The 15,524-nt window shown below is 32.8% G+C and overlaps 1 protein-coding gene across 1 annotated transcript in view; it reads left to right on the top strand.

Moving 5' to 3' along the window:
* The window catches only part of LOC127698954 (transmembrane protein 87A-like), a 52,320-nt gene that overhangs the window by 2,566 nt on the left and 34,230 nt on the right, over positions 1-15,524 (top strand). Inside the window, exons 2-5 of the mRNA XM_052202734.1 lie at positions 1,630-1,687; positions 2,410-2,513; positions 4,018-4,134; positions 15,206-15,256. Coding sequence (XP_052058694.1) covers positions 1,630-1,687; positions 2,410-2,513; positions 4,018-4,134; positions 15,206-15,256 — 330 coding nt within the window. The remainder of the gene's footprint in view (positions 1-1,629; positions 1,688-2,409; positions 2,514-4,017; positions 4,135-15,205; positions 15,257-15,524) is intronic.

The raw sequence follows: 15,524 nt of genomic DNA, 5'->3' as shown, positions 1-15,524 counted from the left end.
GATGAAGATGTTAACTATACTATGTAGGTCACTCTGTGGCCTTCAACATTGAGCAAAACCTTTAAAAGGTAAAGCAGTATATTCTGCATTTGAAAAAAGAAAACCAACAACTTTATTTATTCTAAACACTTTTTTGTTCACTTAAGGAACGATTTGACAACGCAACACACCATCTCTAGCTGATTTTATGAACTTTCTCCCTCACCCTTGATTTTCATTCTGTGTTGAACCCTGCTTAAACATTCAGTGTCAGAAATGTTTTCAGATGAAACAAATGGTCTTGATAAGGACTATGGAAATAGATTTGAAGCTTTGAAATGTGATCATCAAGATGACACAGAAGCTCCATAAAAGATCAAATGCACAAGTAAAAAGAATCGTTACATTCTTTATGGCCATATTTAATATCTTCTAAAAGGGGACAGCACATAGCCAAGTGCACATCTTCAGTTGCAGTAGTTGCGCAATTAAAAGAATTGCTGTCGGCTTTGTGGTATTAAAATATTGTTTCCTCAGTGAGCTGCAGATGTGACAATACTTTAACAGATTTCTCAATTTTTGTGTCAATATGAAAGATTGATGTAATAACTGTATGAAAAAATTGTTTCTGTATCTGCAAAACATCACGTAAATATTGATAAGTGGCTTTAGATTATTTTTAAAACGTGGGGGTGGGGGGTGGGGGAGGGAGAATGCCCCCATACCCACCAAGCAGGTTTGATATGCTTCATGTCACTCACCAGTACAATACTGACATATACCACAAAATACTGACAAAAGACTCTTGACTACTGATGGTTTATAAAATGGGTAAACAGCTCTGGTGTCTGAATATGTTTTGTTCTTCCTCAGCAAAGAAAAAAAAGATATTGATTTAAAAGTGAAAACTAAACACGAAAAAATAATCTGATAAACTTGACTTTTTTCCTGTGATCATTCTATACTTACAGCTGATACTTGTATGTAGGGATACAGGTATGTTATCATTAAGGATGCATTGTTATATGAGTATTTATCTTGTGTTCCTGTGATCATTCTATACTAACAGCTGATACATTGTATGTAGGGATATGTGATCATTAAGGATGCATTGTTATATGAGTATTTATCATGTGTTCCTTAGCTGATACATGTATGTAGGGATATGTTATCATTAAGGATGCATTGTTATATGAGTATTTATCTTGTGTTCCTGTGATCATTCTATACATGTACTAACAGCTGATACATTGTATGTAGGGATATGTGATCATTAAGGATGCATTGTTATATGAGTATTTATCATGTGTTCCTTAGCTGATACATGTATGTAGGGATATGTGATCATTAAGGATGCATTGTTATATGAGTATTTATCATGTGTTCCTTAGCTGATACATGTATGTAGGGATATGTTATCATTAAGGATGCATTGTTATATGAGTATTTATCTTGTGTTCCTGTGATCATTCTATACTTACAGCTGATACATGTATGTAGGGATATGTGATAATTAAGGGTGCATTGTTATAATAGTATTTATCATGTTTATGTTGTACAATTGTGTAGGTGGGGTGCAGCCATAAAACTATATATGGCTATTCAGCATAGATGACTTCAGTTTTACATGTAATTTTCTTTTTATTTCAGAATAATATCACATCTTTATCCAAGATTATGTACAATAACACAAAGATATATGTTAAAGGTGGGTTGTTTATTGTATAGAAAACATTTTTTAAATAACAATTCCTTTTCAAATCCAGCTCTAAAACAGCATAATCACATCTTATTCTTTATGTAAGAAGTTCAATACATGTCTTGTACTAAGCTTGGACATCAGTCTACAAGTAATCAGTTTATGTTCAGATTGTTGATTTGAAACAATTTTCATGCTCCCATTCATCTTTTATTTCAAACTTTCATTGATCTTTACTTTTCAGCCATCAACATAAATTGCAATAATATTTGTTTTATATTTCTGTCAGTACTCTGTTGTCCTCTGTAAGTATATTTGATAGCAAGGGTGCAAAACTAAGATCAATAAGTCAAAAAAGTATAATGATTTCAAGTATAATTATACATTCTACCATTATTCTCCTGTATTTTGCCAGTTTTAAACCATATCAAACTGGAACCAATGGTATGATATGGTTGACAGTAAAACTCCCTGTAACACCATAAAAAATATTTTTTAGACTGTACTTATATTTACCATCTTTTTCAGTATACTTTATTAGTTCATCATGTTTTTTCTATTATTCATTTATAATATGGTATATTATAGGACCCATAATAGGATGAAAAGGAAACAATATTGCAGTGAATCAAAAATGGGTATCATTGTGATAATAAGCAATGGTTATCTTTATGACATAAAATTTATTTAAAAAAATTGATGTTTTCAATGGCTTCCTATTTTTTTTAAAGTTACACCAAACCCTGATAAAATGAATCCTGGAGCAGAATTAACCATAAAATGGATGCTACGATATTCTAGGTGTATGGAGGAATACATGATGATCAATCAACCAGTGAGTACTGCAAGAGACGTGATGTTATTGCATACATGTACATGTCATTTCATAAATATATATATATATATATAAAGTATGATAAAATATCAAGTAACTCTCTAAAGGTTGGGACTAAAAATGTTAAAAAAAGTTACATGGAAAAGGTTACCATTAGCATAAAGTACAATGTTAATAGTTAATTAGTATATTTTTTTTTGCCCTGGTCATGGTGCTATAGCAGTTGTAATGTGCACTTTATGTACATTTGTAAGTATACATTACCATACCTGCCAACTTACACAATTTAGACATGAATTCTTTATCCAAATGCATATTCCTGGTCTGTAAATTAAAATAGCCAGAAAACATTGATTTTTTTGTAAAAATCTGCTGGTCCATTATTTTAAAATTTTGCAAAGGGAGATAATCCAGGACAGTGATAGTTAGTCAATCATACATATTTTCTTGTGCTGATCAATGGTGGCATTGTAAACTGTTGGGCTAGCAATTTTCAGTTTTTTTTCTTCGCTTATGTGTTACCATTATAAAAATAAAAGGTTGATTGATCTGATGATATGGAAAGGGTCAAGTCAGTTATTTCTTTCCAAAAAAAAACATTCATGAAATATTTGCCACTCGACGTTAAGCAACCAACAATCAATCAATCAAAAAAATAATATTGCTGGTAGTTTATAATTTTATCTGCACGATTAAAAAACTACTATAATCATCTGACAGCAAAAAAATTGAAAGACTTCAATTTTCCCATTTATACATGAATGTTTTTTTTTCTCTAAATAAGGTTAAATCTCCACTTTTCTTTCTTATGGTTTACTGATGATGATGCAAATATGTATATAACTGGAACCTGATTCTCAGAAGAAGTGATATTTTTCAGTTATAGAAAAAATACTGTACTAAATTCTCCTCTATAATTTTGTTTTGCATCATCTTCAGTACATTCAAAATAAAAGAGGAGACTAGACCCTAATTCTACAGGTAAAAACATGCATGTATAAATGCTATGAAGATAGGAAATTCTTAAAAATGTTGTCTCAGTGATATTTGAAAAGATAAGAGGTATATACGCACCACTAACAAAAACACGGTCACCACTGTATAAAAAGCATTTTCAAAAAGAGGATAGAGGATACACAACTTGATGACTGTTATTTGAATCTAGGCATAACAAATCACAAATGAAAGAATTTTAATCAAAATTTAACTGGAAAATGCATGGTTGTACTGCAATGGGAAATTATCTTCTTACCATACTGAACATTCTTAGAGAAATCACTATTAAAGCACATTATTGGAATCCTAAGTGTGGAGTATGTCTTCCACATTTTAATTGATGATATATATCAAGAAAGCAGTTTTCCATGTTTTTGATGAAAAACATATGCATACATGATATGGTCTGTTTTTTTACTGACAGAATATGTCTTTTATGGAAGTTAAGTAATTTAATTATGTATTTGTAATGGATAATTATCTATTTATTACTTCTACTTATTTACAGAATCAGATGTACAGTTTTCTATCACATCCTGATATTCAATATCTGAATGGAATGCCTTACAACTGGACAGAATATAAAACAAATTCAATAACAGTCAAAGACCACTGGGATCTTGGTGTATGTATTTTGTAATTACTGTCTTGCGTCAAATAGAAATTAGTGTGTTTTAGGTTTCATGACTGACTCCAAATTTGAGCTTCAGATTCATTTCACCTTCGAATGGCCAAGTGAGCTTTTGTCATCACTTGTCTTCTGTCGTCCATCATTGTCTTTGTAGTCATTAACTTTTACAAAAATCTTCTCTGAAACTAATGATCCACCATTAGGGTATCTTGTTTAAAAAATGTTTGATGACCCTGCCTGCCATCCAGGATGGCTGACATGGCTAAAATAGAACATTGGGGTAAAATGCAAGTTTTGTCTATTATCGTGAAAACCACTATGAGTAGAGAAAATCTGACAAGGCAGAAATGTTTGGAATGATCAGATCTACCTATTGTCCATTTACTTCTAAACTGTCAGACCACTTTTTGTAGGAGTTATTGTCCTTAAATGACAAATTTTACCATTTAGTTAAATTTTCGCCTATTATCTTGTAAATTATAATAGATAAGGAGAAACTTCAAATAGCAAAAATGATCATCAAGACAAGATCTACAAATAAGTCAAACATGGTTGAAATCTTCTGACGTCCCTTTATTGGAGTTATTGCCCTTCAATGAGGATTTTTACTATTTTTTTGCAATTTTGTCTTATATCTGAAAATCTGTAATAGATAGATAGAAACTTAAATAGGCAAAAATGATCAGCAAGACAAGATCTTCAAATAGTTGAAAACATCTTACGACCCCTTATTGGAGATTTTCTTTTTAATAATTTTTGCCCCCCTCGAAACACCGTCTGGTCTTGTTGGCTCTCTCAGGTGTACGGTTCTTGCAAAATTTTTATGAAGCTTATATCATAGGTTTATATTAGCAATGTTGTGGACGAGTTCCAAAATCAGTGCCGATCAATTATTTTTCAAAGAGTTATGCCCCTTGGAAACATTAATTTATATGGAAAATTGCATCGTTATCGCTCTCATGTGTACAATTCTTGCCAGAATTTTATGAAACTTATATATATCATAAGTTTATTTAAGCAATGTCTTTGATGATTTCGAAAATCAGTGCCGATCAATTATTTTGAAAAAGAGTTATGCACCTTGGAAAAATTAATTATATGGAAAATTGCCTTATGAGCGCTCTTATGTGTACAATTCTTGCCAGATTATTATGAAATTTATATTAGGTTTGTATCAGTTATGTTTTTGATGAGTTCGAAAATCAGTGTCGATCAATTATTTTTAAAAGATTTATGCCCCTTGGAAATATTGATTTATATGAAAAATTGCATTGTTAGCACTCTCATGTGTACAATTCTTGCCAGATTTTTATGAAGTTTATATTGTAGGTTTATATCATCAATTTCTCAGACAAATTTGAAAATTGTTGCTGTTCATCAATTTTTAAAGGAGTTATGTCCCTTGGAAACATTGATTTTTACGGAAAATTGCATTGTTAGCGCTTTCATGTGTACAGTTCTTGCCAGAATTTTATGAAACTTACATCATAGGTTTATACCTTTGACACTTTCTAAAATAGGTGCTGATCAAATATTTTTAACGAGTTTTGCCCCTTGGAAAAATTAATTATAACAGAAATCGCATTGCATTTGCTCTGAAGCCTTTATTTCTCTAAGATATTTATAAATTGTTTTAAAGAACCCAAAAAAAGTACTTTTTATACAACCCAAAAATTTGCGGTCGTATATTGGTATGACGTTGGCGTCGTCGTCCGAAGACACATTGGTTTTCGCACTCTAACTTTAGTTGAAGTGAATAGATCTCTATGAAATTTTACCATAAGGTTCAATACCACCAAAGGAAGGTTAGGATTGATTTTGGATGTTATGGTACCAACAGTTAAGGGATTAGGGGCCAAAAAGGGGCCAAAAATAAGCATTTTTGTAACTTCCAGACACAACTTGTGTGTTAGTGTATGGATCTCTCTGACATGGTACCACAAGGTTCCATATCACAAAGGGAATGGTGGGATTGATTTTGGGGGTAATTGCCTCAAAATTTTAGGAATTAGTGGCCAAAAAAGGGGCAAAAAACAAGCATTTTTCTAGTTTCATGACAATAACTTGTGTGTAAGTGAATGGATCTTTCTGAAATTGTACCACAAGGTTCCATATCACAATGGGAAAGCTGGGTTTGAGTTTGGGGGTAATTGCCCTAAACGTTTAGGAATTTCGGGCCAAAAAACAAGCATGTTTATAGTTTCCAGACAATAACTTGTGTTCAAGTGTATGTATCTCTCTGAAATTGTAATGCAAGGTACCATACCACAAAGGGAAGGCTGGGATTGAGTTTGGCAGTGATGAATCATAAGGGGGTTCAAAAAATTTGGGGGGGGGGGGGATTTTTTTTCCTTTTTTTTTTTTTTTAATTTTCCATTTTAAATTGGTTATTTCTGATTTATATATAAAAGCAAATAATAATGATATGGTTTGAATAGGTAAAAAATTTTATACGACCGCAAAAAAATTTTGTGGTCGTATATTGGTATGATGTCGTCGTCGTCGTCTCCCGAAGACACATTGGTTTTCGCACTCTAACTTTAGTTTAAGTGAATGGATCTCTATGAAATTTTACCATAAGGTTCAATACCACAAAAGGATGGTTGGGATTGATTTTGGGGTTTATGGTACCAATTGTTAAGCAAAAAGGGGCCTAAAATAAGCATTTTTGTAACTTCCGGACATAACTTGTGTGTTAGTGTATGGATCTCTCTGACATTGTACCACAAGGTTCCATATCACAAAGGGAATGCTGGGATTGATTTTGGGGGTAATTGCCTCAAAATTTTAGGAATTAGTGGCCAAAAAGGGGGAAAAAAAACAAGCATTTTTCTAGTTTCATGACAATAACTTGTGTGTAAGTGAATGGATCTTTCTGAAATTGTACCACAAGGTTCCATATCACAATGGGAAAGCTGGGTTTGAGTTTGGGGGTAATTGCCCTAAACGTTTAGGAATTTCGGGCCAAAAAACAAGCATGTTTATAGTTTCCAGACAATAACTTGTGTTCAAGTGTATGTATCTCTCTGAAATTGTAATGCAAGGTACCATACCACAAAGGGAAGGCTGGGATTGAGTTTGGCAGTGATGAATCATAAGGGGGTTCAAAAAATTTGGGGGGGGGGGGGATTTTTTTTCCTTTTTTTTTTTTTTTAATTTTCCATTTTAAATTGGTTATTTCTGATTTATATATAAAAGCAAATAATAATGATATGGTTTGAATAGGTAAAAAATTTTATACGACCGCAAAAAAATTTTGTGGTCGTATATTGGTATGATGTCGTCGTCTCCCGAAGACACATTGGTTTTCGCACTCTAACTTTAGTTTAAGTGAATGGATCTCTATGAAATTTTACCATAAGGTTCAATACCACAAAAGGATGGTTGGGATTGATTTTGGGGTTTATGGTACCAATTGTTAAGCAAAAAGGGGCCTAAAATAAGCATTTTTGTAACTTCCGGACATAACTTGTGTGTTAGTGTATGGATCTCTCTGACATTGTACCACAAGGTTCCATATCACAAAGGGAATGCTGGGATTGATTTTGGGGGTAATTGCCTCAAAATTTTAGGAATTAGTGGCCAAAAAGGGGGAAAAAAAACAAGCATTTTTCTAGTTTCAGGACAATAACTTGTGTGTAAGTGTATGGATCTTTCTGAAATTGTACTACAAGGTTCCATATCACAATGGGAAAGCTGGAATTGAGGTTGGGGGTAATTGCCCAAAACGTTTAGGAATAAGGGGCCAAAAATAAGCATTTTTCTAGTTTCCAGACAATAACTTGTGTTCAATGTATGGATCTCTCTGAAATTGTACTGCAAGGTACCATACCACAAAAGGAAGCCTGGGATTGATTTTTGGGGTAATTGCCTCAAAATTTTAGGAATTAGGGGCCAAAAAGGGGCAAAAAACAAGCATTTTCTAGTTTCAGGACAATAACATGTGTGTAAGTGTATGGATCTTTATGAAATTGTACTACAAGGTTCCATATCACAAAGGGAAAGCTGGGTTTGAGTTTTGGGGTAATTGCCCTAAATGTTTAGGAATTTGGGGCCAAAAATGGGCCTAAAAACAAGCATTTTTTCTAGTTACCAGACAATAACTTGTGTTCAAGTGTATGGATATCTCTGAAATTGTACTGCAAGGTACCATACCACAAACGGAAGGCTGGGATTGATTTTGGGGTGATGAATCATAAGGGGGTTTAAAAAAAATTGGGGGGGGGGGGGGGGGGGATTTTTTTTTCTTTAAAATTTTCCATTTTAAATTGGTTATTTCTGATTTATATATAAAAGCAAATAATAATGATATGGTTTGAATAGGTAAATTAAAATTTTTTAAGTTCTTCGACCACACTCATTCTGTGTCAGAAACCTATGCTGTGTCAAATATTTAATCACAATCCAAATTCAGTGCTGTATCAAGCTTGAATGTTGTGTCCATACTTGCCCCAACTGTTCAGGGTTCGACCTCTGCGGTCGTATCAAGCTGCGCCCAGCGGAGCATTTTATTTTTCTTTAAAATTTTCCATTTTAAATTGGTTATTTCTGATTTATATATAAAAGCAAATAATAATGATATGGTTTGAATAGGTAAATTAAAAAATTTTGAAGTTCTTAGACCACATTCATTCTGTGTCAGAAACCTATGCTGTGTCAAATATTAAATCACAATCCAAATTCAGTGCTGTATCAAGCTTGAATGTTGTGTCCATACTTGCCCCAACTATTCAGGGTTCGACCTCTGCGGATGTATTAAGCTGCGCCCAGCGGAGCATTGTTTTTAGTTATAGCCCTTGGATAGATGAAATATGGGAACATTGGAACTCATTTCTTTTATTATCATTGTTTGAGTTTTTGCCTACTATCTGAAAAACTGTAGATACTGTGGATTCACTTTTATTCGTGGTACACCAATTTTTGTGGGTTTCGTGGGTCACAGCGAACCACGAATTAAAGAATTCAACAAAGAATAATCCTGAGAAATGTGTATGGAGTCGAATGTTTATTTCCCGTTATGTTATGCAGTTCTAGTATAGTGTTGACTTTCGATAAACATTGTAACATAACACGTGTTTTTATTAAAAGAAGATACAAGTATTTTGATTATATCAATAATAAATATATCGAATATCAGTGATAAGGCCAAATTAAATAAATGGTGTGTTTCCGGTTTCCCGACCCTACCTCAGTTTCCGATGCCGACCCTAAACATTTTATTGACAAAAATAAAAATAAAAATTCAAAATCCGGATTTTTCAATCTGTCCGGATCCGATTATTTGTTTACAATACTATTGATCTTCAAAGCGTTTGATAATAACGACCAATATGGATAAGTAAAGCGTTTCAAGGACCAATATTTTAAATAAACAAGCATGGCTTTTCGGAAAACGTGTAGCGTATTAGCTGTCAAATATGCGAAATGTGTTCACATGGACGCAAAATATAATGACATCGATTCCGGATAATAACGATATGATAAATCTTTTTGAAGAACATCATGATGGACCTATAGACGAAAAAAATACAAAGTTGACGCACTTTGCTCAACAGTCAACTTCTTTGAACAGGTACAAGCGAGATTTTTTAAATATTTGTATATATAACGAATAGAGTATTCAGTATATATACATATATTAACAAAATCTCGTCTTGTACCTGTACTTCTTTGGACCAAAAGTCAGACTCGTTTCAGGTTGGACAGACTGTATCTGTCGGTAAATTGACTAACAATTTTATAGTAAAATGAGTTCAAATTTACTGCTAAAATCAATCCAGCTTTTGTTGTAAAGCATGCTCTTACGAATGTTGTACAGAATTGTGCTCAGGACGCAACATAAACGGCTGTTAATGCTTTTTAGTTTATGATGGCCAGGGGACAGACAATGCTTTTTAGTTTATGATGGCCAGGGGACAGACAATGTGGAACGAGAAAGATGAAACTTGAGAAGCTTTCCCCAGTAGGCAGACATGGTGTATGATTCATATTCATTTATAAATGAATCTGCCCCAGCACCATGTCTACTTTAATTCTTTTTTTATTTCTCTGGCTGGTCCCATAACAATTTATACAAGAAAAGGGAAAAAAATCATGTCATAATTACATCTGCATTTTATTTGACCAGTAGATTAATGAGGGTCGTAATTGGGGTACCTTCATGACGAATTGCCACGAAATAGAAGTTCCTTCATAATAGAAGTTCCAAATGGAAAAAGTGTTCTGGAATATTATTTCCACTGGAATAAATAGTACATATTGTTTATAACAAAGTTTTCAGTGGAACTCCTGTTAGGCAGAACAAATATACGTAAACAGAATAACGATAAAAAATTGATAAAATGTACACTTTCTTTTAGACGGTAAAAAAATCGACTGATTTTGACGAATCACGTAAATTTTTTTCCAAAAATAACAGTAACGATAATTATTTGAGACCTCTGACCAAGGATTTGTATAGTATACAAATCATTGATCTGACGAATCACGATAAGGATATTTTGACGAATTAAGGTAAAATTTTAACCAATTTGACGCTAACGGTAGCCGAAAATGACTGTTTGACGCCTGACGGTAAAGGGCATTACTACCCTCATTAGTAAGACAAAGATTTCACATTCTCACTCTTCTCAAAACCTGGAATTTTAATATTGTCAGAACCACCCAATCTTCAATCAACATCACATTCTGTCAAACATCAACCACATCTGTATATCAAATAAAGAGGGTGCAAGGGCAGAGTATTAACCCTCAAAAAATCATAATTAACTGCTGCTTAGCATCGGTTCACAGTGTTTTCAAGGGGTACTTACCTGCTTCCACATGTAAACCCTGTGTGACATTTACATTTTTAGGTTCAACGAGGCCCAACATAATAACATACCATGCCAGATTTTTCACTGCCATTTTTTATTTAAGATAATTAATTGGGAAGAACATACACTTTTCCTTTTACGACCAATGAAATGCATAAAATTTTCATTAAAGTTTATTTTCATATTTCTGAAGCAGAACAAAAACAGAAAATTAAAAAAGCTGTAGATATAATTACTATTCTAAATATCAAAGAAGCCTGCACATCAAACTATTTGATTTGCTGTTGACCCTTCAATAGAAAAAAATAATAAAATGTTTTCATAAAATAAAATGTTTTACCTACCTACCCTACCTAATTTTTTTGGAGGTGAAATAGGAAACACACTATTAATTTATTTTGGCCTAATTTACTTTTTAAAATTGAATAAAACTTCATTGAAAATAACTGCAAGTTGTTAATTACCGTGTCATAGTGTGGTTTACTGGTGAGTTAAAATCAATAGGATTAAGTACGTGGATATTACCCAAAGGTAATATTGTTTATGACAGGAACATTTATTTTCACACCTTTTACTTATATGACTGTTTATTATATTGTGATCAGGGAAATGAGCTTTAAATCATAGAGTTTTGAATGCCTTATAAAATTCCGACAAGAATTTATAAATTGTAAAACAAACAAGTAATTAGTTGTCTCTGTCCATTATTGTAATAGAAGTTTTCAATGAACTCTTTAACCTAGAATGACCAAGCGAGGATTTTGACAATTCAAAACTTTTTCAATGAATTCCTTCTTTTTTGTTTGTTTTATTATTGATCAAACTAAGGAGGTTATATGATCTCCTAAATTAAAAAGAAATCCACGAATTACGTATCTGAATTTTTTTCTTTCTTTTTGTAATCAGCGATCCACGAATTTACATATACCACGAAACGTCTTTTTTTCTCTATCCAAGAAAATTGATACCCACGAAAATAAATGAATCCACAGTAGATAGAAACTTAAATAAGCAAAAATGATCAGCAAGACTAGATCAACAAAGAAGAGATTTTTGTTATGAACTCTTTTCTAGTCCACAAAGATGGAGAGTTTCTATTGTTGAAGATGCACATAGACCTAGGTGAGCGACACAGGCTCTTTAGAGCCTCTAGATATTATCCCTCACGGACAAATTTTGTCTGTTTGTCTAGACCAACTTCTTTAATACCCCCTGGAAACAAAGTTTGGGGTGGTATATTGAAATCAGCCTGTCTGTTTTTCCAGACCAACTTCTTCATCCTTTGTTTGATTTACTTCAAACTTTTCAGAATAAAAGATCATGATATGCCTACATTATCATGTGAAGAAATTTTTATTCTGTTTAATGTATCTTGAACTATGCTCCTTTCACCTTAGAAAATTTTACCCTATTCAGAACCAACGCTTTCATGATAAGTCCTTCTACATGGCCTATCCCATCTTCATAAAACTTTGTATATTGTTAGATCCTAATATGTAGATGTGCATATATGTAGGCTTTTCCAGTCCATTGCATATTTGTTAGTTATGCCCCTTTTAACTTCCAGAATCACAACTCCTCCTACATGGTTTATCGTATCAACATGACACTACTTAATTGTTAGATTTTAATATTCAGATGTGCATGTGGTTAGGATGTTCTGGTTCATTGTTCAAATATATTTGTGAGGCGCCCTAGGAATGTCAAAATATATTTCTGCCTACCCTTAGGAATGTTAAAAAATATTTTTTTCTACCCTTAGGAATGTTAAAATATATTTGTGTCTACCCTTAGGAATGTAAATATATTTTTGTGTCTACCCTTAGGAATGTAAAAATATATTTATGTCCAACCTTTGAAATAAAAGATGTAGGGTAAACATAAGAAACAGCAGCTGAGCAACATTATTTTTAAAAAATAGAAAGTTGAAAGGTCAACATTTTGTCTTTCTTGATACAGGCTTTACTTACTGTTTTCAACAACTTAATAGAAGGTCGTATTGATTGTCAAAGTCAATTTATCTTTTCAACTAATAAAATCCATTGTCAAATCTACTTCTTCTATTTTGATTATAGAATTGCTTGCATTGTAATTTGAAGGTTTTTATCTCGCCTGTGACGAAAGTCGCAGAATGTGAGACATAGTGATTACAATCTAGCGGCAATGACAGTGTAAACTATTTGTACAAAGCTTTATATTTCAGAAGGTAGAAGACCTGGATGCTTCATATCTTGTATGCAGATACCTTAAATTACCAAGTTTCCATCTGTCAAATGCAGGGTTTAAGCTAGGATTTTGAGGGCTTTAGTCACTTTTGTGCGGGATGAAAATCAACCTTATTTTGGGTAGCAGCAAGGGACCTAGGATGTATATTACTATCTATACATTTTGTCAGACTTTGAAGGACTTAAGCATACTAAGCAGTTACTGCATGAATTGACTGATGTGGCACTTTAATATGAAGATTAGGATATAAGATCTAGAAATCTAGTTCACAATTTCACTTCAGTTAGTTTCACGGTAACATTCCTAATCAGCAAAAGTTGGGATCCATTTTATTTTAAACCAGGAATCACAGCATAAATGAACTTGTAAGGACTATTTCACTGCATTATTCATACTCATTATCCTTAAAAACGTTTTAAAGCGATATTTAGAATTAATTCTATAAAGTTGGAACCAAGGATTTGTACAAATCCTTATTGGAACAATTCTAATGACTTTAAATTGTAAATTTATCATGAATAGATCACGTTTACTTTCCATTTCCAAGTGAAATGAAAACGGGAAGTGACAAGTGGATAATAAATTCAGAATGAATCCGGATTCATCTACGGATTGGTTCGTGTTTAAAAAGGGCAGGAAATTATCATTTTTTAAATTAAATTTGCTAAATAAGAACTATATTTGTCTCTCTTGTTTAGTTTGATACTTAATTATTTGTATTATACGTTTTAGTGTCTTTAAATTCATAAGAATATTTTCGCGCATGCGCAGTTCATCGTAAAAGAAGCACCTGTTTGACTCGTGAAAAAATTTCTGAATGTTATGAATAATAATATATCAAATATGACGAAAATACGTTCATTTGACGAAACTATGACAAGCGAACTGCAATTTGTGATCGTTTGAGAAATATTGAAATTTAAATGCGAACTGTCCGATGGAAAACTCAAATGACGAAACTACGACAAACGAACTACAAATTGTGCTCGTTTGATAAATATTGAAATTGAAATGCAGACTGACTGATTTTACTGAGGAAAATAATTATGATGATCAATTATGAGGTTGATGAATAATTAATGGATTAGTGACCCATCCGATGGCGATAAGCGGATCATCTGTAATCACAACTTAAAAACACCTGTTGTAAATGTTATTTTGAAAACTGCTTCGTAAATGACGAAAATGACGAGCGCTAGCAAAATCACTGGTCAATTGTCCATTGTCCTTGACCTCATTTTCATGGTTCAGTGACTGATTGGAAAAAAAAAAAATTTGTCAAGTGAAATACTCACTTATTATAATTACATGTAATAGGATAATTATATTTGGTATATGTGTTCCTTGCAATGTCTTCATGTCTGTCAGGTAGGGTTCACCTGACCTCCACCTCATTTCATGGATCAGTAATCAAGGTTCAAGTTACGTGGTCAAGTCCGTTTCTCAGATACCATAAGCAGTAGGTCTATTATATTTGGTGTATGGAATGATTGTATGGTGTACATGACTGCCTTGGAGGGTTCTATGACCTTGACCTCATCATTGATCATTGGTCAATGTTTAGATTTTGTGGTTTGATCTGTTTATCATAAACTATAAGCAATAGGTCAACTTTATTTGATGCATGGAATGATTGTAAGGTGTACATGTCTGTCTGGCAGGGTTCATACTATCTTGACCTCATTTTCATGGTGCATTGGTCAATGTTAAGATTTAGTGGTTTGACCTGCTTTCCAGGTACAATAAGCAATAGGACCTCTATATTTGGTGACAGGTGTATGGAATGATTATAAGGTGTGCATGTCTGTTTGGCATGGTTCATTTTACCTTGACCTAAGTTTCATAAATTATTAATAATGTTAAGTTTATGTGATACTTGTAGTAAAACCTTCATAAATGATATTACAGGCTTTCAATCATAAGTAAAGAAGGCGAGACATTTCATTGTGTTCAATCTTGTTGTAGAAGTTGTGTGCTTTTAATATATATTCAAAGAATTGTAGGTTTATACATTATTTTTTAAGGACCACAGAAAAGACGAAATGACAGGAAAGTCAATGATACCCTATCCCTCCGTAAGTATGATAGATAGTTATCAAAAAGCAGTAAAGCGGGTAAGTGAATGAGCATATCATTATCACAATGATTGAAGCATCATCTAAAGATGTATAACTACATATTCATGAATATAATCTCACAAACACATAGGGATAAAACCCATGAGCATTATTTTCACATTGAAATAATAAAATACAAGCATTAAGCAATCACCTTGTTTGTCCGAATGTTTGTCCAAAAAATATTTTTGTCACATTTTCTCAAGCACCAACAGATCAACTTTAT

This window comes from Mytilus californianus, unplaced genomic scaffold (assembly GCF_021869535.1).
Source record: "Mytilus californianus isolate M0D057914Y unplaced genomic scaffold, xbMytCali1.0.p SCAF_4, whole genome shotgun sequence".
In the NCBI taxonomy this organism is placed as follows: Eukaryota; Metazoa; Mollusca; class Bivalvia; order Mytilida; family Mytilidae; genus Mytilus; species Mytilus californianus.
This window is presented reverse-complemented; position numbering and strand designations above follow the sequence as displayed.